This window comes from Bombus affinis, chromosome 12 (genome assembly GCF_024516045.1).
Source record: "Bombus affinis isolate iyBomAffi1 chromosome 12, iyBomAffi1.2, whole genome shotgun sequence".
Classification (NCBI taxonomy): Eukaryota; Metazoa; Arthropoda; class Insecta; order Hymenoptera; family Apidae; genus Bombus; species Bombus affinis.
The window spans coordinates 6,315,951-6,339,743 of NC_066355.1; the positions used below are offsets into that span (position 1 = coordinate 6,315,951).

At 39.6% G+C, this 23,793-nt stretch overlaps 2 protein-coding genes across 13 annotated transcripts in view; one reads left to right on the forward strand and one right to left on the reverse strand.

Annotated features, from left to right (window-relative positions):
* Positions 1–729, forward strand: part of LOC126922578 (uncharacterized) — a 107,327-nt gene extending 106,598 nt beyond the window's left edge. For both annotated transcript variants that reach the window (XM_050735318.1, XM_050735319.1), the window contains one exon: positions 170–729. In XM_050735318.1, coding sequence (XP_050591275.1) covers positions 170–306 — 137 coding nt within the window. In that variant the 3' untranslated portion in view covers positions 307–729. The remainder of the gene's footprint in view (positions 1–169) is intronic.
* The window catches only part of LOC126922588 (basement membrane-specific heparan sulfate proteoglycan core protein-like), a 249,332-nt gene that overhangs the window by 62,551 nt on the left and 162,988 nt on the right, over positions 1–23,793 (reverse strand). For 6 of the 11 annotated variants that reach the window (XR_007712846.1, XR_007712847.1, XR_007712845.1 and 3 more), the window contains exons 5-9: positions 23,095–23,305; positions 20,563–20,622; positions 17,601–17,751; positions 16,741–16,901; positions 11,382–11,851 (exon numbers count right to left, since the gene is read on the reverse strand). Coding sequence is in view for 5 of the 11 variants with exons in the window: in XM_050735361.1 (XP_050591318.1) it covers positions 11,751–11,851; positions 16,741–16,901; positions 17,601–17,751; positions 20,563–20,622; positions 23,095–23,305 (684 nt within the window). In the remaining 6 variants the exon portion in view is untranslated. Of the gene's footprint in view, positions 1–8,845; positions 11,852–16,740; positions 16,902–17,600; positions 17,752–20,562; positions 20,623–23,094; positions 23,306–23,793 lie in introns of those variants that run through there. The other 5 variants (XM_050735361.1, XM_050735359.1, XM_050735360.1 and 2 more) reach the window with 4 other exon arrangements.

Here is a 23,793-nt window from a genome sequence, read left to right on the forward strand (position 1 = left end):
CGTTCTGGCTAACGCTATCGATACCTTTCTCCCTTCGTATCCCCGTCCTGTCTATCACGAAAAGTCGCATCTCCGAGTTATAATCATAAATCTATGATTGTGCGTCACCTTAGGAATCCACGGCGAAACCGGATTTAAACTGAGAAATAGTGTTTTATTTCTGTTTCAGGAGAACGTACGGAAGCCATGCAACGTGACGCCGGATACGTCTCTGGCGGATGTGACGTCAGGCACTGGGCCGGGCTTCTACTTCCGTTCTCGTGGTTTCTAATACTCGCACGAAACAGCCAAACTTTCCTGCAATAGCGCACACTACGACAGTATTTCACGCGCGTTTCTCTCGTCCTGTCCCTATTCTCTCGTTCTTCCCGTCGACGGGAGAGAAAGTACCTAGAAATTCGACCAAACAGCGAATAGATCGTAAGTTAGATACGTAGGAATTATTGATAAGAGGGTAACGAGGAGCCATTACACGTAACAGAAACACCGCCATAGTGTTCCCATTTGAATTTCACAGCCAACTCGATTTACAGAGATTATTCGCAGCTTACACGGCGAGCTTGATGAAATAATTCTGAAATTCATTTCGAGATTGATTTGATTGAAAAGAGAATTGATTCCGGTTTGAAGAGCATAGGTGGAAAACATGATAAGTAGATTGTGTATATTTATGCAAATTTGTATTTTTATGAATACGATTAAAAAGATGGAAGCTGGCGAGAAATTTGTTTTTCCTGCCATATGTTATAATTGGTACTATATTTTGGATATTTTATACACTTTTGCGCAGTACGCGTATTCTGTGCAAAGTCTATTCTAATCACGAGTCTTTATAAAGGAATGACGATTATTGTCATAGTTTTAACGTGTGTTCTTCGTTCTTTTCGGCTATGGAGTTACTTCTATCGTATTGCGTGTCTGGCAATAACTAACAAAACGATGCATAGAATACGTAGCGGTGGTGGTGGATAGTTGAGTGGAATCGATTAGGATAGTTTAACAGCAATCGACAATTATCGAAACACTAGAGAACATCAGCGCTTCGCGAACCACTCTGTATCTCCGAGATTACTTTAAAAACCGACGCATCGCGATCGCTTGTTTTTTAATCGGAAGCAAATTTCAAATATTTGAAATTGCAAAACGACGGTGTGGAAATAACGAGTCGTTTAGTCGGTTCACAGTACTTCCACGTTACTCTTCCTTCTTCAATGTTGAATATCCGCACGACGTGGATATTCTCTTTAAGAATTATTAAGAAGATCGAGCAATCCGGGGCAATTCGTCGGAAAAAGTGGTAGAAACGAGAGTCGTTGAAGGAACCTTTGGTAAATTTATTTTTTACGTAAATAATTCAGTAAGTGAGCCGCAGCGGCGATCTGAGAACGGTGTCGGAACGTCTTTTTCACTACGCCCTTGCAATTCACGACGCTTCTTTGAGCGTCCCTCTTCAAGTCAATGGGATTAAAGTGGCCGAGTAACGTCAAAGGATGTGCAAGTAATTTGATATCCTGTATCTTAACTCCGCCGATGCCTCTTTGCAACCAGGGAACAGCATTAATGAAATTTTTTTCTTAGTTCGTAATTCGATTCGTGGAACATGAGAAAAATAACAGCCGTTTGCGATAATTTTACACATGAACGTCGCGTGGCTTTCAATTATTTTGCCACTCAGATGTGGCAAACAAACCAATTTTCTTTTATTTCTCTTTCCGACGTTTCTCTGTTTTATTGTTACAGAAGTGGATGAAAGAATGTTTAAAATTGAAAGTATGAATTAGTAACTTTTATGCTAGACGTCCTTTATCGTATTAATAATAATCGTCTATTTTTATTTTAAGAAATGGGATCTTCCCAAATTTCGAAGGGAATTTGAATTTCATTACAAATTCAAGTCTACACTGAAAGCAATTAGAAGATCGATGAACAACACAAACATAATTCAATTCGTAGAATTATGATGTGCTTTCTTTCTTACTGTGTATCTTACAAATTTTCTTTATCACGTTATATATATAATATGATTAATTTAATTCTCAGAAAACGATGGTTTCTCTTTAGAAAATTGGTCAATTTAGTCTCGATATGGCTTGTTAAACGTACAATTCGCAGTTATCCTCGCTAGTTTCAGGTTTATTTATGAGCGTACCTTAACGGTCTTAAATGGTCTTAAACACGCACAATTAACGCCACGATTAAGATAGTATTTATTATTACGATACCTTAAGTAGACCTTTGATCATTATTGAAACGAATTTGTCTGTATATTAAAAACAATAGGTTTATAACGGCACAAAGGTATTTAATCGTACCTCTAAAATATTTAAACACGCTTTGTACGATATTTCTAAAATAAAATCTCTCGAATCGCATACTGTATTTCATTACCTGTATCACTATACCGTATTTTATTTTAACATATACCAAACACAATCCTTGAACACATATAATATTTAAATATACTCTGTGCTATGTTCCCAAACTATAAAGTCCATTGCAAACCATATCGTCGTACTGTATTTCATTTTAATACTCAACATATCTCTAAACACGTGAATATATGTATTTATAAACGTGTCTTGCAAGATATTTCGAAACTAAAATTTCCGGAACGACATCACCATACTGTATTTTATTTTAATGTCTATTACCTGACGCATTCGTAAACACTTGAATATTTAAACACGCTGTGCGCGATGTTTCTAAGATAAAACCTTCCGAGCCATTTCACCATACTACGTTTCACTTTAACATGCTAAAACCTTTAACACCGGCTGATTGAGATGAATTTCAGAGGGAGGCAAGGAAAAGAGATAGAAGGGAACTTCGAAACGAAATTCAGGAAATCAGTAAGCCCGTGACCCAAGACGAAGGGAATGTCTCGAGGTTCAAATCTACGCCAATTCAAAGCTTGAAAAATCGTTTCACGGATCGCGGATTTTCCTCGTTCTCCAACACTTTGATGTGTTATGAATTACAAATAACCCGGGACGGGGGTTTCTGCGCGGTCGGATGCCAGGGTGACGAACAGATTAAATATTTGATCGTCCCGGTGAATTGCGTGTCGTGTTACGAGAACGTAACTTGGGGAAGGGAATGTGCTACACCCTCTGTTTTTTACCTCCGGTCAGACCCTCCGATACGCGCGGGTCAGACCCGTTACATAACTCTTGCCGGCCTGGTTTTACACTTCACCACGTCCTTTTTACACGGTCGACACCTCGCCAACTTAACAATATCCTGTAACGTTTCAACGCATTCTTCGACACGCTACTATACGTCCGACTACTAATAAAACCGTGACGACATCCCTCGGTATTATAGATCGTCCGTGCCAGAAGCTAAACACTCGGAATAAATGACCTGAACAGAACGTAATAAGAGAATAATTGGTCGAATTAGTGTGCATAAGTGACACGCGATATAATTCTTTAAAACGTTGCACTAAAATTTAGTAGGGAATTTATAATTGGCAAGAAAATGACGGATTCTGTGAATTAGAATTTTGATAATTCTCTCGAAGAATTTATAATTTTGCATATAATTTACTGGAGATCTGTTAATTTCTGATAAAGAAGGAATTTATCAAGCTACAAGTCTGATGATTAGATTAGAGGATTTACAGAAAGTAATGTTGTAAGTTATACATATTACATTGATAGTAATTAAATTATAAATCATAATCATGTCGGTAGTTATTAAATTATGCAGTGGAACACGTCACATCGTGTAGTTTCTAAATTACCACGAAAATAAAAATACAGATCTTCATGGAATCCTAATTATGGGTTAATTTGCGATTATTCTAACTACAATTGGAAAACACACACGCAGTCGTGTCTCGACAGCGAATAGAATATTTTTGACGAGAATTTTCCAAAATTTCTTGAACGCAGATCGTATCTTCAATCAACCACGCGAGGTAAGTTCATCTCAGTCTAGTCGTATGAAATGTAACAATAAAATCAGTCTGCTTGGGAAACGTTAGAGACTAAATTTGTTGAGGTCTGGCAAAAAGTTTGCTGGTCGTCTTGCACAGGCCAGTGACACCGAGGGAAGGGTGAAACGGCATTCGGCGAGTAAGGGGGTGGGACCGACTGGTTGGAGTTGAACCTGGATGACAAGGCTCTCAACCGGAAACAGTTACCACCGGCAACACCACCACCAGCATGGCAACTTCAACTACAGCCACTAACCGACCCTGTCCGAACTTGAAAAATAATTCAGCACGCAGTAATGTCCTGAATATAAAATTCCCGAGGAATCAGGCAATTTCGAGGCGGAAAGGGCGGATCGGGCTTCCGGTGAATTTTCATTTATAAATTCTGAGAACTTCGAGTCGGATCTCACATAAAATTGCTTGAGGCTTCGGAGCCACTGTTCGTGGATGGATGGAAAGCGGTTGAAGCTAGGTAGGTCTTCTAAATTAATCAGTGCGCCGAAGTGGAATTCTTTCGGATTTAACTTTCCAGGGAAGTTAAATAATGGCCGATAATAATCACTTAAGTCACGGTTCGATTTAACCCTCGTAGATCGAGTGGTGCGTTCAACTCTACCGTTCATCCATGTTCTGGTATAACGATATAAATGTCCAAATAAAATTCGTTGCACGATGTTCTCATTCACGAAATATCCTGGTTTTTATTATTAGAAAAAACTTCCAGTTTTTAACTCGTTCCGTGTTGTTGCGTTTGATCGGAAACTTTTTACCAAGGGTAGTATTTCTAGTAAATAAACCGGATTGTATTGGCGATACAGGCGAAATTTGTTTGTGAATTATCCACGAAATATAAAAAATATATTTCTCCAAGGGAAACTGATCTTACATCGAAAATATCGGATCAAACACGGAGAAACTTCGAGACGACAAATCGACAAATCGTGTCACTGAATGTAACCACGGTGCGGATTGGAATTCGCGAACCTCAGGACCGTCGTTTAAAGTATCCCTTTAAAACGACACGTAGAATAAGGATAAAATAACGCTAAATTTACGACCGGCCGTGAATCAACATGCTTTATGATTGTTCGGGTTGCGGATGATAAAGGGCGAGAGAGCGAAGAAGTAGGTAGACCATAGAGGTCGAACGAAGAGCTCGCACAGTTCGAAAGGGTGGAGAGGGTAGCAGGGTGAAAATTGGAAAACTGCATTGTCCAGCCGCTCTGTTCCCGTGGGACACATTCGTTAGCAGCATCGTCCACCGGCAATAAATTTCGCGTATCTTCTACATTCCCGTCTTTCATCCTTGCTCAAATTAAAGATCAACTCGATTCAGCAAATGCAGCAATAATAACAACAACAACCGAGGCTTCTGTATATATGTGTGGAAAACGTATCGGTTGATTAACCAATCGGATAATAGGAAACACGGTAGTTGACGAAAGTATTTTATGATTATTATATAAAATAGTTTGAACATGGGGTATATAATGAGACATTGCCATTGAGATTATATTGGTAAAAATCAGGAAAAAAATTGGTAAAAAGAAAGTATAGTTCACAAAGATCACCAAAGTACTTGGACGGTCATACATTATGTTATTGTACTATTATAATGTATAATATTAATGTATTGTGATATTAATATGTAACATTACAAAATTACTATATTATTATTACTTTGTATAATTAGTTGTACTATTTGTTTACTATGTGTATGTTTACGATAAATGTCTTAGAAATTCTATATAATAATAGATTATAACAAAATTTCAAAATGTTTTGTAAAAATCACACAATATGTTCATACAAATTTTCTATAATAGGTGCTTGGGTAGCATTATTGTTCTACTATGTGAAATTAAACGTAAATTAATGGAAATGATAGTAGAAAATGGTACGATTGTTATTCAATAGACACGGGAATTATGAGAAACCAATCACGCGTGTAATTAATTCCTTTCGCTGGAGCGAAAAATTGTTGCGTTTCAATCATGAAACGTTGCACGATCGGAGGAAATGACAATCAATTTTCAGTGTCATTTGCCTCGTTAACCGGCAAACGGGCGCGTAAGGATTGCATTTCCCATAAAAAATGTTTGTAATCTTGCTTTGTTGACGCGCGATTCAATTCCGCTGTAACGAATAAACAGCGGCAAACGAATGTTCCATTTCCATCGGGCGACTCTCGGCCGCGTTCACTCCAATTCGATACAGATCCGAGTGAATGGCTACGAAAAACTGGGCCGATTTAAAGCCACCATAGCATGGGTGCAGTCCCGAATTTCGTTAAGTGACGCGATTTCGCTAAAAATTCAATTTACCAAAGTAATCTACCGTGCTATGGATATCAATATTTCCATCAAAAATCGGCGGAAAAATGGTCTGTCTTGGAACAAGCATAAACCGAACAATTTGTCAGTTATTGCGTAAAAAGTTTTCAAAAATAAAAAACATCTCGAATTTAAAATTGAGAATTTTCGATTCCGATTAAACATTTTCTTTCATAGAATAACGAGATTTAATGGTTTATAACGATCGATACATCGTTGAAGATTCCAGTGTTTTCCAGTCAGGGACGAAAAGGAAACGAGAATTACGTGACCAATAAAAGCTATACGCCATCTTGGGCCGTTAACCTGCGATTCAGTTTCACTGTAACGAATAGCCAGATCCGAAACGCTTGCACCTCTGCCACCCCTTATGTGTCTCCCGAATCGCACGCGAAAAGCCGGAATTGCTCTCGACTATCGAAAAACAATTAAACCCGTAAAATATCGGCAAACAGGACTCGATGGACGGCTGATATTTTATCAGTCGTAGCTTGCAGCCGTTTCTCTCAACTTTTCCCACCGGCTTATAGGAAATATCTAACGATTCATTTCACTGTCATATTCTATATCTTCAATTTTCTTTGACGAATAGAACATTGATCGGAAAAAGCAATACATCGAAATATTTCACATGTGACGCTATTTCGAAAACATTCATCGTCACCCGTTTGAATAGCAAGAAAACACGATTTTCATTAGATGGAATCAGTCGGTGATAGCCTATCGAACATTCGTACGCAATCAACAGAGATTATGTGACACGAAATTGGTTCAACGACCATTTGAAAAATATCATTCGATCATGGAACTATTAAAAGATGAAGAGTCGCGTCCAATTTTTCGCAATACATTTCCCCTACCTTCGAAAAGTTTGCGAATATGTAAAATTAATCCTCTCGCGTTCGTATTCAACAATTCCCCTCGATTTTTCCCATTCTTCTTTTTCCTCTCTTGTATAGTATGTTTTGCTGTTTAGTTGGTGCGTGTACACGTTCAATTCTACCAATCGCTGAATGTCGAGTTTCACGCGTGGAAATCACCTCGTATGTAACTTTCACGCACACCAGGCCAATGGGAAACGAATATCGGAACAAGGCTTCGAGCCATCGCGAACACGATTGTTTTCAACTGCTATTGCGATTAACGATCCGAATATTTTCCAACGAATTTCAAACCAGTAAAGAAGTCAAGGGAAAATAGTAGAAAGAAAAATTGTAGAACGAAATACGGGAGATCAGATAACTCGAATGACCCTGTTTCACTATATTATGAATAACGGTACAATATCGATAAAATAAAGTTTAAATTGCTAAATATAGCATATGGCTACCGGTAACCTTTTACCATATTAGGAAGAATCGTTAACTCCGAAATTGTTCACTTTTGAAGCTTCTTTCGTCCGCTGCTGTACGAGCCAATGCTTTTTACAGTCACTGTAGATTACTTGTAATTTTCTAATTTCGAATAAATCTTAATACGTTTAATCCGAATCACTGATAAATTCTTCCTTGGTAAAATTACAATTTCAAATGCTTGCATCTATAACAAGAGGAAGTAGAGTTCACAGAAACGTAACTGCAAGGGTAGAAAAAAATTCCTGTCGATGGAAAGGGCGAGAACATCAAGGGTTATAAAAAGAGTAAAATGGAGAATGGTAAGTTTCGGTAAGGGGAACGAAACTCGGAATGGCACACGTTTCCACCATTTCATCCCTTCTTTTTCCCTTGGTCGATTCAGGGGTAGGTTCGACAGGATCGCGGCGAGTGATTGTATCGAGTCCTGGGCTACCTGAGACCTGTACGCCGTTATTCACGCGGCGAATAATGTCGAGAGACACTTCGGGACTCGGTCGATTGTTTTTCGGCGACGGGCGAAATTGATTACTCCGGTGTCTGGGGAAATATGACGTAATGGCGCTTTGTCGTAAGCGTATTATCCGGGTGTCCTCTTCTTTTCTGTAATTTTTTCTTTTTTTTTCCCTGTCGTTCTTTCCACGAAACCAGGCAGGCTTGAGAGATTGAATCTGAAAATGTTCCGAGGAGAATTTGACATTTGCGAGATTAAGTGATACTTCTTGCGGTTGCGTTGCCGTTGACGATGATAAATCATCGGGATCGAATTTTCGAACGGTCGGTATCGTCGGAATTTTTAGGTTGAGTACCATCGATCACCTTTCTCTTTTTTTCACCCTGCTCTCTCTTTCTCTCTTTTTTTCTTCTATTCTTTTTTTCTGCTCTTTTTTAAATCGTCGATGCTGTTTGGTAACCGTTCGGCGTACTACTCGTGCAAATAACAAACTCGTTTCCATCGTTGCAGCGAGAAATTGCGTCGAACGATAGGCAAACGCTCAAGCAATTTGCGTATCGCTTCGGCTCGGGATAACGTCGATAAGAAATGTGCTGTATACAAAAAGAAGGAAAGAAAATATATGAAATATAATGGAAATTCATTGTTAGTCGCGGGGATAAGATAAAAATGAAATGCAAGAAAAGAAACAGAAAGAACGAAGAAAGGAGGAAGAACGTTGAGAAACTGATATTGAAATACGGGAGGAACGAATTGTGACAGCCTGTTTTATATCATCATTACATTTATTGAAACAGTATTCACGTCGATGAATATCTTTACAGTATAATAGTCTGTACTCGTTTGCCGCACTTTACCTCTGCCACTTTGATTTATGCTGACGTTCCTCTATAACATGGTACATTATCGATTATGAATTTTTTTTCTGTTTTCTTTCTTTTTTTTTTCTTGTTAGTATGTACAATGCGATCTAGGCTTAACTATAAATTGTGCAACATTTCGTAATTATGCGAGTCGCGGATATCGATTATCTAGTGACACAATTAACGTGTAACGTTCTTCTCGATATTTTTCTGTTTCTTTCTTTGATTATCAGCGATTAACGCGTGCTTCGAGCGAGCTACACTTATCGTTTCATCTTTATTTTCTTCGCTTTATCTCACGCGTGAGACCGTTATCGATGCCACGTGGAGTGTTGACAATCTCTATGTAACATCGAACCTAGATCATTATAACCGAACACCATTCCAAAGGAACGAGACTCGAAGGTGGTCCGGAACAAAGTATTGAAAAATCGAAGGAAATTCATTTTTTTTTTTTTTTTATCGATAACGACGATTTCCACTTCTCTCTTTCCTGATCCAACATTATTTAAATCGATTAACGTCCATCCTGATAACACTAATTCCCTTTGAATAATAATATCACACGCGGAACAACATTCAAAAACCTGGCGTCTAACCGATCGTTTTATTTCTCGCGTCTCGTTAAATTGTTCCTTTTTTCTTCTTTTTATCTTTCTTTTTAAGTAACCGCATTTAACTGTTTACTTTAACGCTATCCTCACGCGTCAACTGCAAAATATTGTCCTCTCACAACGACATAAATTACCGTATAAACTATACAAGAAGGAATAATATATTATATCGCGAACCTTCTGTTTCATATTGTAAAATCCGTGCAACGTAACACCGTGAATGCGTTCTAGCAGTCTGTTCTACACCGTACGTCCCAGTTTCTCGTCCACGTGGTACAACATTATAAAAAATCTATTTTAGACCTATGGTTAAGTCGCATCTTAATTCGCTATGCCGTTTATGATATCGTTTTTCCTTTACTCGTTACATTATTTTATCCGTAGTAAATCTACTAATTAAAGTTACTATCGTCGTGTCTTTAGACTTCGCGTTATTCTCGCCACGAATATTCTAAAGAGAGGCTGACGAATCGACACACGATGAACGAACAAAAAGGAGTAGAAAAACTTGAATCGCCAGACTATTACGAAACAATGAAAATTTATCTCTTACCATCGTCTCGATAAAGTTCGTATTTGTGTCATCTTCGAATTCGATGCTTATTCGATAGCAAATTTTTACACGCGTGTGCTTCTTTTCTTTTCGAAGTCTTAACAGAATGCTTCTCTTTCGCGTAACGAATATCTATTAGCGATACTCTTAAATCGTACACATACGTTATCCTTCGTATGCCTATCTATACACGAGTCCTATATTTAAGTCACGTTCGTAGAATTCGTAATTCTTACAATGTAATTCTCAAGGAGAGTTGTGATTGCATCTTCTTTTTGATTAGACGTTAAGCGATCCGATAGATCGCGACGAATTGCAAGTGAAAACGATGAAGAAAAAGAAACGTTTCTTCGAAAAAAAAGGTACCAACGAAATAATCGCGTTCCCTAAGAAACAGAAAGTGAGCAGATATCGTGAGCAACAACGAATCGACGCGCTTACTCCTCGTTTACCGAAGTTTCTCGAACAAACAGAAACATATCGAGCGTGATTAATGTATTTATTCATTGCTAAAAAGAGCGATGACGTTTTACGCGTCGATGGAAAACACACTTCGTCGATCAAGAATCGAACGTCGGTTTTGATTAAATTACAGTGATTTCGATGGGTCCATTGGATGGACGAATCAGACCTGGGCAAACTCTGAACGATCTAATCCCACGATCGACGATAGAAGTTCCATATACGTTAAACGTTCCAGAGAAAATCGAAATATGTGGTTCCATTATGTACAAACGTTGCCCAGGTCCGACGATGTCTCTTCGAAATTCTCGATCATCACGTTGTACTGTACAAACGAAGTCGCGACGAATCCTATTTATTGAACGACCTTCTTCTTTTATATACAGAGAGACTCACGCCACCTATACGATTTAATGGTAATTAATCGACTATCCAACGTTGGATTGTAAATCATTGATTTCGCTTGTTTCCGACTGTTCGAACAGTCTATATGACGAATCTGTATCAATCGTTTAGAGTCAACGAGATGGCTAAGTAAGTACGCTGGACACACTCGTTCATCGATCGCATCGGTTTTGCAGCCTCGCAATTCTCACGAGATTCTTTGAGTACCGTCGTTGTGTCGGTTCAGATTCACAGAGACCACAAAGCGAACGATTGTCTTCTTTTTTCTTTTCTCACACACGATACTTGCGAAGGAATCACGCGGCGACGTGGACCACGCGTGAATGGGTCAACGTCGACGAAAAATTGCTAGAGAAATAGACATAGGAATAGTTTATGTGGAATAAATTTACGGTAAAAACGTACGTGTGCAAGTCGAGCTCCACTTCCGTGTCACTGTGTTTATCACACATGGCCAGATCCACTGCACTTTGTCCACGCCTAGGTCCTTTCTTTTGTTCTTTTTTTTTTTTTTTTTTTTTTTCCTTGGAAAATCTCTGATGATCTCACGCGTTAACAACGCCAGTCACGTTGCTATTTAAAACGAAATCTCGCGTTCCTTCTTTCGTACACAATGACCTCCGTATGCTTCCTAAAGGAGAACGCGGTTTTCTTCGTTCACGTTTTACCTTTTCAACGATTCCTGGTCTCGGTGATACATGTTTGTCTCGGTACACGAAACGAGCTCGATTAGACCGTGTGACTTGGAGGTCGCACGATTCACAACGATACTGCTCACCTTAGCAGATTCGATATCACCAGGGTAAAGGTCGCTAATAAAATGGTCGGCGTGACGCCGCAACTTCCGCCGTGTTGCATCGCCGCAGGATGTTCGCCTGCAACAGAAAAACGTCTCGCGTTATTCTCCGATTGTCTTTTTATACACGTTTTTAATAGACTGCGGATGTTTATGAAAATTTATATTATTGTTGGTATAATTAAAGGAACGGAAGCTAACCAAAGATTTCTTTCGCTTATTAACTATCCTAACGAGTACTTTATTTCGTAATATTTTTGCGCTTCAGTGTATAAAAAATACGTGCATTGTGCGTAGTTTTATACCTGTAATTTTTTCACAGATACATAAACATCCACAATCTAATTGTCAAACATTTCTCAAACACGACAAATAGCAAAGCAGGCGAAAGTTTCTTGCAGAAATCATAGAAATCTACGATATCCCGTTTTAAAACGTTTTCCCCGTTTTTCACATGGATTGTGCTCCGCAAGAAAATTATAATCTCATTAATTCATTGAGGGACAACGTTTTGCTTGTAATTTTTTTCCTCTTTGATCAATTCACATTATTGAATGCCAGTGAATTGATATCGTGGTTACCGGAAGAAGTTCCAAGAATATTATGATTTCTTAAAATACCAATGAAATTTCAAAATCTTTCATATAACACACATAATATATTCATAAAAGTTTTCTACGGGTATTTCTCAAACAATTTCGTGAGCAACCGTGAATTCGTCGTTGAATTCTGATCGGACTGCTTCAAATAAACGTTATTAAATTACTTTGCTGGAATCGTGCATCGGCTCACAGTTCCATTTCAATTAAGGAGTTTTTCACTGATAAACGTATCCCAAAGCTCGAATATTCCCGATTTAGTACGTTTCGAATTCAGCAACTTGTAATTTTCTCTTCCTCTAAAAATCAAATACACGTTGGTGGGTAGTACGTAAAATTTATCTTTTAATTTTTTATCAAAAGCGAGAAACACGTTGATATGCAGCGATGTTCGATTTTCCAAACCGCAGCGCTGCTTCGAAGCGCGGAAAACACGTGCAGAGCGACGAGTAAATATTAGCGGAGAATATTTCGAAGAGAAATGATTGAAATCGCTTTATTTTTCAAATAAAACTATTCCTATCTGAGCGATCGAATTATTTAACAGCCAAGGTGCGTCCATGGAATCGAATAATTATGATGCCAGATGTAACCAGCCACGGAAGCAGCAGAAAGCACGAGGCCAACAGAAGCGACGAGGCAACGTTAATCACGAACTATCCCCTCGGTTCGGCTACCCGATTTCCATATATACATTTCATATATCCAGACAAATGTTAACGGTGTATCGGCCGGGTGAGCGTTGCCGATGTATACGCAGCATCCGGTGGTAATAAAGATAATCACGACCGGTGCACGATACCGGTGCACGCGGGTCTTGTTACGAATAGTCGTGTTCCTCTCGTGTTGCCAGCAAACGTGGCCTAACATCGTCGCGATTTACGAGCGAATCGAAAATCTCATTCGACCGATTTCGAAGGGCCACCATCGCCTGTGCCACGCTGTACTAACGAAGCTGGCGTTTTCGTCGAAAAACGACATCGTTCGTCGTCCAGCTCTCGGCTTGGACCCCGTAATTGCGTTAATGCGCGGATAGTGCGCTCCTCTACGGATAATCCTTGCGGCTCTGCGCGCCGGTTTATCGCGAAATAATTGAAATTTGCGGTCAATTTTGCCGAGTAATCAGCTGCGTTTGAAATAACGTCGATGCTATATCCCTCGCCCGTACCGGCACGATTGTAAATTAATTATGCAGACGAACTGCGCCGCATTAATTTTCATCTGGCATACCGGCGCGAGGTGTTCACGTTTTACTCGGCCGCGAATTCGCGCGGGATTCCACGTCTCTACGACGATATTTGAAAGGGAGATTGATTCTGTTCGTGCTACCTGCGTCGATTGCAAAAATATGCTCGGTTGAAATGCGTTAATAGGATCGTGTATGGCTAATCTTGACGTCATTATGCGGATCATATTGATTAGCTTCTCATTGTCAAATGAGCGAGCCGATCAATTATATGTGGTTTTCTACTCGGTGTAATGTAAGACCATTCTTTAGTAGTGAAAGTAACGATATAATAATTTTATTTATATATAATTTTATATTACTCAACAGTGGTTTAATAGAGAATAATAAAGAAAACGGAGGAGTAGAAATTGATAAAGAGTCGTTCGACTGTAAAATAAGGTGTGCCCACTGTCCAGACTATAACTGGACCTCGTATTTTTACGAATTTATGGAAAATCTTACGGTAAGCAAAAATCTCATAGAATTCGTGTGATATAAAAAGTATAGAAAACGAAGCGCACGTTAGAATGTTCGGTAGACGAAAAACATGTTTATCTATCTTTCGTTCTTCCAATCATATCGATGGAAGTATGAATTTCCGTAAAACATTCGCAGCCTAATTTTAACGCTGCTTAATTGCTCCTTACACACTTCGCCGCTGGTAATTTCGCTAAAATGGTGTGCAATTTAGGAGCCGTACAACAGGCGCGGAGAGTGAGTCGTCAAGTTGCGTGGCGTGACGTGTTTCAATCCCGGTACTTTCTACACGAATGCGTGGTTGGCGCGAGCCGCGCCTGATGATTGACAGACTGGATTGGTGAAGTTGCCGCGCAAGATATTGCATGTGTTATCGCGAATGTTGCCGGCTGACAATAGATCAAAACCAAGTGTACACGTGAGAGAGGGGCCGAGTACTTGCCGCGGCCCCCAATATACGAGCCTGTCAAACTTTATGACGAGGGATTTCGATGCTTGATGAATGAATATGTCTCGTCCCTTTTCCTCCTAGCGCTTCCAGGAGCTCTCCTCTTGGCGCGAGCCATTCAAGTTGCATCTCACGATACTGGAGGACAGCCATTGTCGGCGAATTTGTCGAACAATCGCGGCGTAAAGGGACGGCGATACATCTTCGACGCCCAACCCTCCGGTGGGTGGACAAACATGACCACGTTCCATGATTCTCAAAGTGTCAGACGAATAGTTCGATGGTCCCATCGCGTACTTTAGGGAAATAAAATTGATAGGGAGTTCGTGCTTTCTGTTGTGGACACGCGTGTAGCTGCTTTCCTATGGGTGCTGGGGGACCCTACATTGATAAAGAATTTCCTTTAATATCTGTATTATATGAATACACAGATTCGCGAATACATGCGCATATTTAGAAATATCTATTATGAATGTGTGTATTATGTGTGTTGTACGATATATTTGGAAATTTTATTAACATTTTACTGAGGCAGATGGATTAATATGTAGGGAATTTTATATCAAAAACTCGCGACATAATTACGAACACGTATTATCTAGTATTAATTTTATAACCTTACAGAACGGGAGAATAGTTTTTGATATTTTATTCCTACGTAAAGTTATTGACGTAATATTTCGTCTTGGCATTACACAACAATCTAAAATTAATATTCCATCTAAAAATTCCAAATGTATTACTTGGAAATGTTTCAATTGGAATATATTATTCTTGACAATGCGGCGAACAAGTTACGAGGTAAATTGTATATAAAGTAAAATTTGCAGCTTGCGTAAACGGAAATTGCGTTGAAATGCATGTTCAAAACGATTAGAGGATCGTTACAGGTTTATGATAACAACTTGACTGTGTGACTTACGTATGTTATTCGTTGTAACATTTGGTGAACAAAGCGTTGCTATAAAGAGCTGGACTTGCATGAACAGCCACAGTCTAATAACAACGATTCATATCACAGTACAGATTGAATGTAAAAACTACACACAAGCACAAAAAGCAGATGACGTGAAACATGATCCTGCAATTTTTCTTATGTCAGTGTATAGATTTTCCCGAAATTTAGCCTTATTTCTTATTTCTCTCGCTGTACTTAGCACGAGTTTTCCAAACATATCACGATTTCCAAATTTCATTTCCCTTTAACGAGAGCTAATGCTTGCTCGAAGGCAGAGATAGGATGTCAGAAGACGTTCCGAGACGCGTGTCGATTCAAGAAGCGAAGGAAATCGCGCGAGCGTTAAAATGCTCGCGATTTAACCTGGCAGCGGATGCTTGTCGATTTTTCCGCGCGATTCCATCTTTTAAATGCGTTTGCTCGCGACGTTTATCGAAGGCCGTGTGCATGACGTAACAGAACGTTTGAAATGATGCCCGTATATCACTGGCAAAAAATAAGAGAAACACGCGCCTAAAAATGAACACGGTCGCGCATTGACGCGGCGTATTGAGGAAGCTGCTATAGAGATTCAAAGCAAATAGCATAAAAATAAATCGACGGGGATAAAATTTCTCTGGATCCGGATAAAACGTGAATCAATAAACGGAGAGATATAGACGGATGGGTTTCGATTCTACGCTCAAGCTTCCTAGATGAAACGCGCCAAACCCTTTCACATCCATTCATTTTCGAATCAATGTTCTAAATCATCCATCACGTTTCATCATCCCTTTGATGTAATTGGCTTGATAATAATTAAATGAAACAATTGAAAGTACGTTGTAATAGCCGATGGATTCTTATAATCGAATTGCCGATAAATTGCTAATAAACTCTCTTGTGTCGTGCTGGAACATCGAAAGCGATGAATATCTGGCCACTCTGAAAATTGATACGAATAACGCGGTCAAATTCCGTTAGGACGGACGCGTTAACAAGTTGAAACGATATTTCGGGGGGGGGGGGTGAGGGTGAAAAAGAATCGTGACGAGGTTCTTTTAGCCAGGATAAGCGGCGTTACAAGAAGAGTGCGGATCAATATTAAGAAACTTGTGTGTCACGGCGCAGCTACGTCTAGGCGCAAGACTGATCGTCGCTCTCGAGTCCCGAAGAAATTAAGTTAAGCCATGACGGAGCAGGGGACGAAGGGAAAGGGAACTGGTGGGCCGGTCGACGGGGGTCGAATGAGAGTTCAGGGAATAAAAAGGGCTCTTACCATTCAGCACGTGGACCATTACGCTGGCTGGATTCGCGTTGCTGGGAATGCAGGTGTAATTTCCGCTGTCGGTCAATCTGGCTTGTGTCACCAGAAGTCTGCTCGTCGTGCCGCTTTCCGTCTTCTCGGTCTCCAAGGAAACCCCGCCCCTGCGGTGAACGCTGAATTATCAAAGATACTTTGCTTCTATTCACCGCGCACACGTTCGCGTTTACGTTTGTTAGAGGATGTTGGTGTATTTTCTAAGGGTCGTGACGGCCGCGTTACACCAACTTGGTATAACGCGAGCGTCGAGATGCACCGAGACGCGACGGTTGTCACGTTATCGTGTTTTGTCCCCGTGTTTCCAAAAGGAGAAACCGTTTGCCCCATTGCCGGTGCTTGTTCGCCAGTTCTCTTCCGCTATTTTCCAAAAGTTCCGACTCGCGAGACAAAAGACCATTTTCCAGACCATTGCAGAAGCGAGAAAGTCGTTGAAAACAAAAGTTACACGAATTAAGATCTCTTTCTGTGTGAGATCGAGTCTCGTACAGCTTTCTTGCTGAATCTGTTATGCGACCGATCCACCAAAGCGACAGAGATGTTCATGGTGATCGAATATGGGCGATAGAGGGTGCACGTTTTCGATGCATCTCTGCTATAGGGTGCGTGGTAATAATCGTAACGTAGGTAATCGAACGGAAGCAAGTAGATTCTCGCACCACTCCTCTACATATCCCTTTTTGGCGGGGGTCGCGGGGCGAAATAGACAGGTGAAAGAGAGAAAGAGAAAGAGAGATATAGATAGAGATAGAGAGAGGTGCACGAGGAGTAAAGGCATTACGGAGAGAACTCGAGAACTTGATTCTCGTGGCTTGTACCTGGGACTGTCGAAATCCACCACAGCTCCTCCGTGATGCCACGAAACGCTGCTGGGCGGTGTACTTTGCACATTAACGGTGCACGTGAGGCTTATCGTGCTACCCTTCTTCACGTAGACTTCTTCCGGACCCAGGATTTTCGCCTGAGCGGCTGCAACACACATCGGAAATCGGCCACTTAAACATTCCGTCCTCGGTCCCGCTTAAATTTCGTTTATTCGTTCTCTTTTCTCAGGGATACTCGCGGATACATCGTGGTGTCTACTCTGTCTCATGAATCTTGCAGATTCCCTTTAAAGCGTGTCCCCCAAAGCGACATCGAAGTCAAAACACGACACGCGGTTACATATTTCAAAATTTACGGTGCACGTGCAGCCGCTGCGTTTCATTTCTCGCCTGTCGAGTGTAGAAGTTTTTATAATTGCGGATATTTGTCGGACGGTAACAGAGTTAAAAATAAAACGTCGAAACGTTAACGCCAGAACTATCAACTGTATATTTTGTTTCGTATTTTTGTAATAGACGAAATTACGAAGGTTTCATTTGGCACGATTAATATCAACGTTTATTCAGATAAAAACGTGACTATACGATAGCGAGGATATAATAAAATGGGGGATATAAAATTCTGTTTTTCTAACTCGTGTGAAATAGATAGTATTCATTTCTAAATACTATTATTCATAGTATCATTATTCTGTGAAATGAAATATTCAGAAGCTGTAATAAGTGTTTGAAGAATTTTAAGTAAAAATATATTCGAAATATACAAATGAACAATAATTTGAATTAAATTGTCGGTAATTCTTGCATCTGTTTATATGTTTGTCACTGTATATCTATTTACTTTTCTGCTACTATTTTCGTTGTAATTATCTGTAGTATATTTGATATGTTTATTACAGTATAATCTTAGCAGAATATATTTGGTACGTTTAATACACCAGATAGTTCTAGTGTTAATGAGTAAACCGTGCGTCTATTTGTGGAAACGGAAAGTCGGCATTTCGAATTTCACGGGATTATCCCGAATCGTTCTGTAAATTGTATGTAATCGGGGGTGAATCATAAGATCCGGTATCAGCAAATTGTGGGCGAATGAACTTAAATTCGGCGTGTGTAATACCGTATGCAAATGCTTGCGGGCGAGTGTTCACCAAGTTGGTAGCTGTGCTCGTGTCTAACATTCGAAACGAATTTCGCGAAAGTTTTAATGGAACTTCGAAGTTGAGGTCGGTGAAAACAGAAAGGAAAAACCACAGCCGAAACTTACGTTGTTGCCGTGAATATTTTAATTGCTATGGAAGTAGAGAGATAGAGATAATCAGAGCAGACTAATTAGGCCTCGTGTGTTGTGCACGTAAAAGCGTTCATAAAATACAATTTACTATTTATTAATACTACAGTTATGGTTTCTACGTAGCTTGACAAAAGGACCGGGACCATGCCAAATGCCACGCGAAACACCATTTCGTGCCATGATAAATGCACCAGAAAACCTTCCCATTTATATGCTTTTTGTCTCGATGCAATCGCATTCCTCGAAATGGGCCACGGTTTATCTCGAAACAAAAAATCTACTACCTTGGCCGATCGATAAAGTCAAAATAAATCACTCACCTCCACGGTACATTCTTCGTACAAAAGATAAAAAAGAATTACCCTAGAAAAAAAAATATACCTTGGATGTCCCAATAATGATACAATCGAAGAAGGGGGAAGAAGGGTGGTTCAACGTGGAAGAATAGGTTGAAAATGTAGAATAATATTTTTTCGTACGAAGCTTTGTTTTCGGGAAATTCAATTTTTAATATCTTTGTTCGGCATTTATATGCCGGGGCTTCCTCTGGCACTTGAAGAATTAAAAATGCAAATTAAGTTGGAGACTGTGTAATAATTTCACTCGGAAATCCACCATGGACAGTGTTTTAAATTACTTTTGTACTACGAAAATGAATTTGAGATTTCTTTGGAAACCCACATGAGCTGTTTCGAGATAGATTTTTCATTTAACTCAATGAACTCAATAATATAACAATGCAAATTATTATACAAGTTTGACAAAATATAAGTTGATATATAGTTTCATTCACAATGAAATAATAATGGCATCAGAAAAGCTAGAACAATTATAGCAACTGACCGGTCTTCCAAAACGTTACGTTACTCTAATACCGTCCTATTAGTTCCATACAAATTAAGCAAAGAAACTCAGCACCACGAAAATGTTACCAAGAAACTGTATCGGATAGAATATTACGAGTATCGAAAGTCAATTTTTTCGAAAACAGATAGTCCAACGAAAAACGTATCATTCCATATAGTCGACTTATTCTTCGCAGAATATCACCTTCTTCCTATTAATATTCTAACTATTGGCACACTCCGTATATGCATCTATGGCAATTAAAGTCAAAACGCAACAAATTATCGAACATCAAAGCAGAAGCATAACGAAGTGCAACCTGAAGCATCCACCCCAAGGCGGGTCGAGCACGTGCGATTATTATCCCTTTAACGTATCTCGTTGCATTACAAAGTTCATCAGACTGGATTATTCCGCGGGTACATAATTCCGAGGCAATTAGAAAACGCGTGTCGTCGCATATACGTGGCTGGATTCCAGGTCAGCAGGTGTGACGATCAGTGAAACGGATCCCCTTTTACTAGTTAATGTCAGCTCGACCAGCCCTCGTAAAACAAAACCATCCGGTACTGAGGGGGTTGAATTAATTAACATTAAACGGAAGGTGGACGTGCATGCACTGATAGAGCACGAGCCGGCATATACAGACATGCTGGCCACATGCACAGTGAACGGATTTTATATATATGTATATATATATATATAGATATGCAGAGGCAGCCATCCGGTGATCTACACACTGGTCGCAATAAAACGTCTATAGCAGCAAGTTCAACAGCTTGGAAAAGGAGTTCTGTTCTTGCGTGATTCTCTAACCTGAGTTGAACGTCCGATGAATGGCGTTCGGTGTGGTGGTGGCGGGGACAGGGGCACTTTCTGGAATGGGAGGACAGAAAAGATATCGAGTTAATCGATTTCGTCGAGAGAGATCTACCGTTTCGTGGGTGGCCCGGGGATTGAATTGCCACCGAAACCATCCTGATATAGGTTACGTTCGCTGTTCAACTGGTATATGTATATGTATATAGGTATATACAACACGTACGTATGCATAGCGCATCGTTGTTCATTCATGGCGTTCGTGGCCCCTTTTCTTGTCCTCAGTAACGGCCTGTCGTTTTCTTCTATCGTGATAACAGCTTCGCAGCTCTTTTACCGGCTATGTGAATTTATCTTTCCTGTACTAGTTTTCACGGCGAGTAAAGTTTGTTTCTCGAAGAATAATTTGACGTTGAACTAATTAAAAGAGAATCTTAAATATTTTTCCTTCTGGCCGTTTAACCCATTACCACGTATTTATCATAATATTATAAGTTCGTCAACTCTTTTACATTTCATAAAATCGTGAAAATCTAGTTGGAAGAAATAAACGGCGAAAGAAATATTAAACGAACGCTTAATGGAATTCCCATTCGTACTCAGGATATTAGAGAATAGAATTCGATAATAAAAATTCATTGAAAACGATCGCGAATGAAACGATGCGTTAAAGCAACCTAGGCTCCTAGTAGTTTAAATAATATGAATAAAATTTTGAATATCCAGGGAGTATGTAATTCTAGTAAATTAACTGCACGATCGTCGATTTTCATTGGAAAAATCGATGCCCGCCAACTGACGAGCAATTACTGTTATGCACGCACGTATGCTGTCTCGTGATAGAGACAGATACACGCAGAAGCCACGAACATAATTAATGAACAGCGTTGCTCGTGCACGCACACTCTTCGGAATCATGTGAATCGCGGAAACAGTTTACGTGGCAATACTCAAAGAAGCTATCTAATTAAACTGTTACCTGGAAATTCTCGATCCACACTGACGATCGAGAGTCAATGGTTCGCGAAAAAGTTCGAAACATCGTCCAATTATATTTATGAAAATAATGTAATCAGTAAGTCAGTCGATATTAAATTATCGTCATATAAACTGGATAGCTCTTTCATCGGATTATTTGCATTTAATTTACGCATAAACATTGTACATTGTTATTCATCACAAATCATCAGTAGCGCGATTAATTGCGATAAAGCGTGATGATTAACTTCCGTAAACGTGTAAAGTACTAAATAATTGATGCTCGTTAACGCGTAATAGTGCACTGCACAGATAACCCGTGGAACATAAAAAGGAGCCGAGTAATTGTAACTCGATAAAGTAACGTAATTACGTGGAACTTCGATACAAGTGCTAATTGATAACGAAAATCGATAATTAAACGGAACAAACACGCAGATGAAAACAGGGACAAAAATACGCGAAAAATAAATTATGCAAATGTGAACAACGTGTCAGCATTCCTTGGTAATGTTCCGTCGATCACGGTTATTTCGTCACAAACACTAATTAAACTACAGCATTTTATGCATTTGTGAGAAATTTAAAGATACGAAAATCCATAGAACGCGTGTCACGCATACTTTTATGAGACAAACACGAAGACAATAAATGAGGACGAAAGATACTCAAAAAATAAATTACGCGAACGTGCTAACATCGTTTGATATTGACCCCCATTGATCTTATAGCGGTGACTCGAACATACTTAATAACGCGAACAAGCACGATGCTCGATAATTCACGAGGACTTTTAATTGACGCCGTAACGTCAACCACTGTTTGTAATCTAAAGTGTTGTCGTAGCGGCGTGGTTGCAACCTGCGCTCGACGTTGACAGCACCATCAATTAGGCGAATTAATTGCATAACAGAAGTACTAGGAGATGAAATCGACGGCCAGTAGGGCACGTTTATCAGAATATCCCGTCAGATACAAAATACGAACGAAAGGGTTGGATCGAACGTGTGAGAAAAAGAAATGTGAAATGGGGGGCCGACCTCTTTAAAATATTAACGTTTCACGGTAACAGGCATGCAAGCGGAAAGCTTCAGTCCCTTTTCTCATGCTGGTGCGTAGTCAAGGTACCGGAAGTGTCTTTCCTGATCGATCAGGTGGTAGACACGTACGCAAACATTGAGAAATTGTCTCTGTTTCATCTAGACTCTATTACGAAGTAGTCGAATATTTACAACGGTATAGAGGTTTTGTTTTGTCAATGGAATGACCAATCCTTTCGCGTACCTTTTTTACGAATACTTTCTACCGATCTATTGGAAGAAAATCTATTGCCAGATCAGTATTTTATATGACATGAACGAAAACACGAGCAAAAGAGAAGATTATTTCTAATGGTAAAAATTGTAGAGAAAATTCTTTTTAATTCTACATAGTCGATATTCCATCTCTACTCAGTAACCACTTCAATATTGAACTGAAATTTTCTTGAAACGTGTCAAGCACGCGAAAGGATTAATCGTAAGGATAATGTTAACATAACTGCAGTTTTACCTTCGACTCTCAACACGAAGGCTAAATTCAATTTGGGCTCGGTGTTAACCTGGCATTCGTAAACCCCAGCGTCACGTTGCTGAACGTAATCGATCTTCAACGTCCATTCGTCAGATGTTTCGGGATGCTTCACGGAGAATCTTTCGTCCCCCGTGTACGCATAGATGGACGACGTGAGTATGTGTAAATCTCTTTTACGTATCCAAGACACCTGAAAACAAAATGGCGTTGGTTGAGCATCATTGAAATTTCAAGAAAAGTTTTAGGATCGTCGACGTTACTCGTTTCCAACATCGTCCTCGTCTCGACGTTTCAAAGGTATTCTCTCTCATCAGGTCGGAGAAAGCTTCTTCTCGTTTCCACGAAAAGATTTGCTGCACGCTTGATCCGATTCGATCGACCTAGTTTTCACGAATCACTGTAATTTGTCCTCAGCTAGATCAGTGGATCCAGAGGTTCTTCTAATTGCGTAATTTTATCGTTAGCGATTGGTTCCATTGAAAGTAGTTCCAAGGAAAAGAATGTTAATTTCTCATAAAATTGTCCATTATTGACGATCGATCGATAGGTAACTAATTTTGCAATAGTAAATAACAAGTCGAAATAACAAGAATGTCGATGAAGTGGACGTAACATTTAACAGATTTATATAATACATTTGTTAAATCTATTGGCAACTGTACAATAAAATTTCTATTC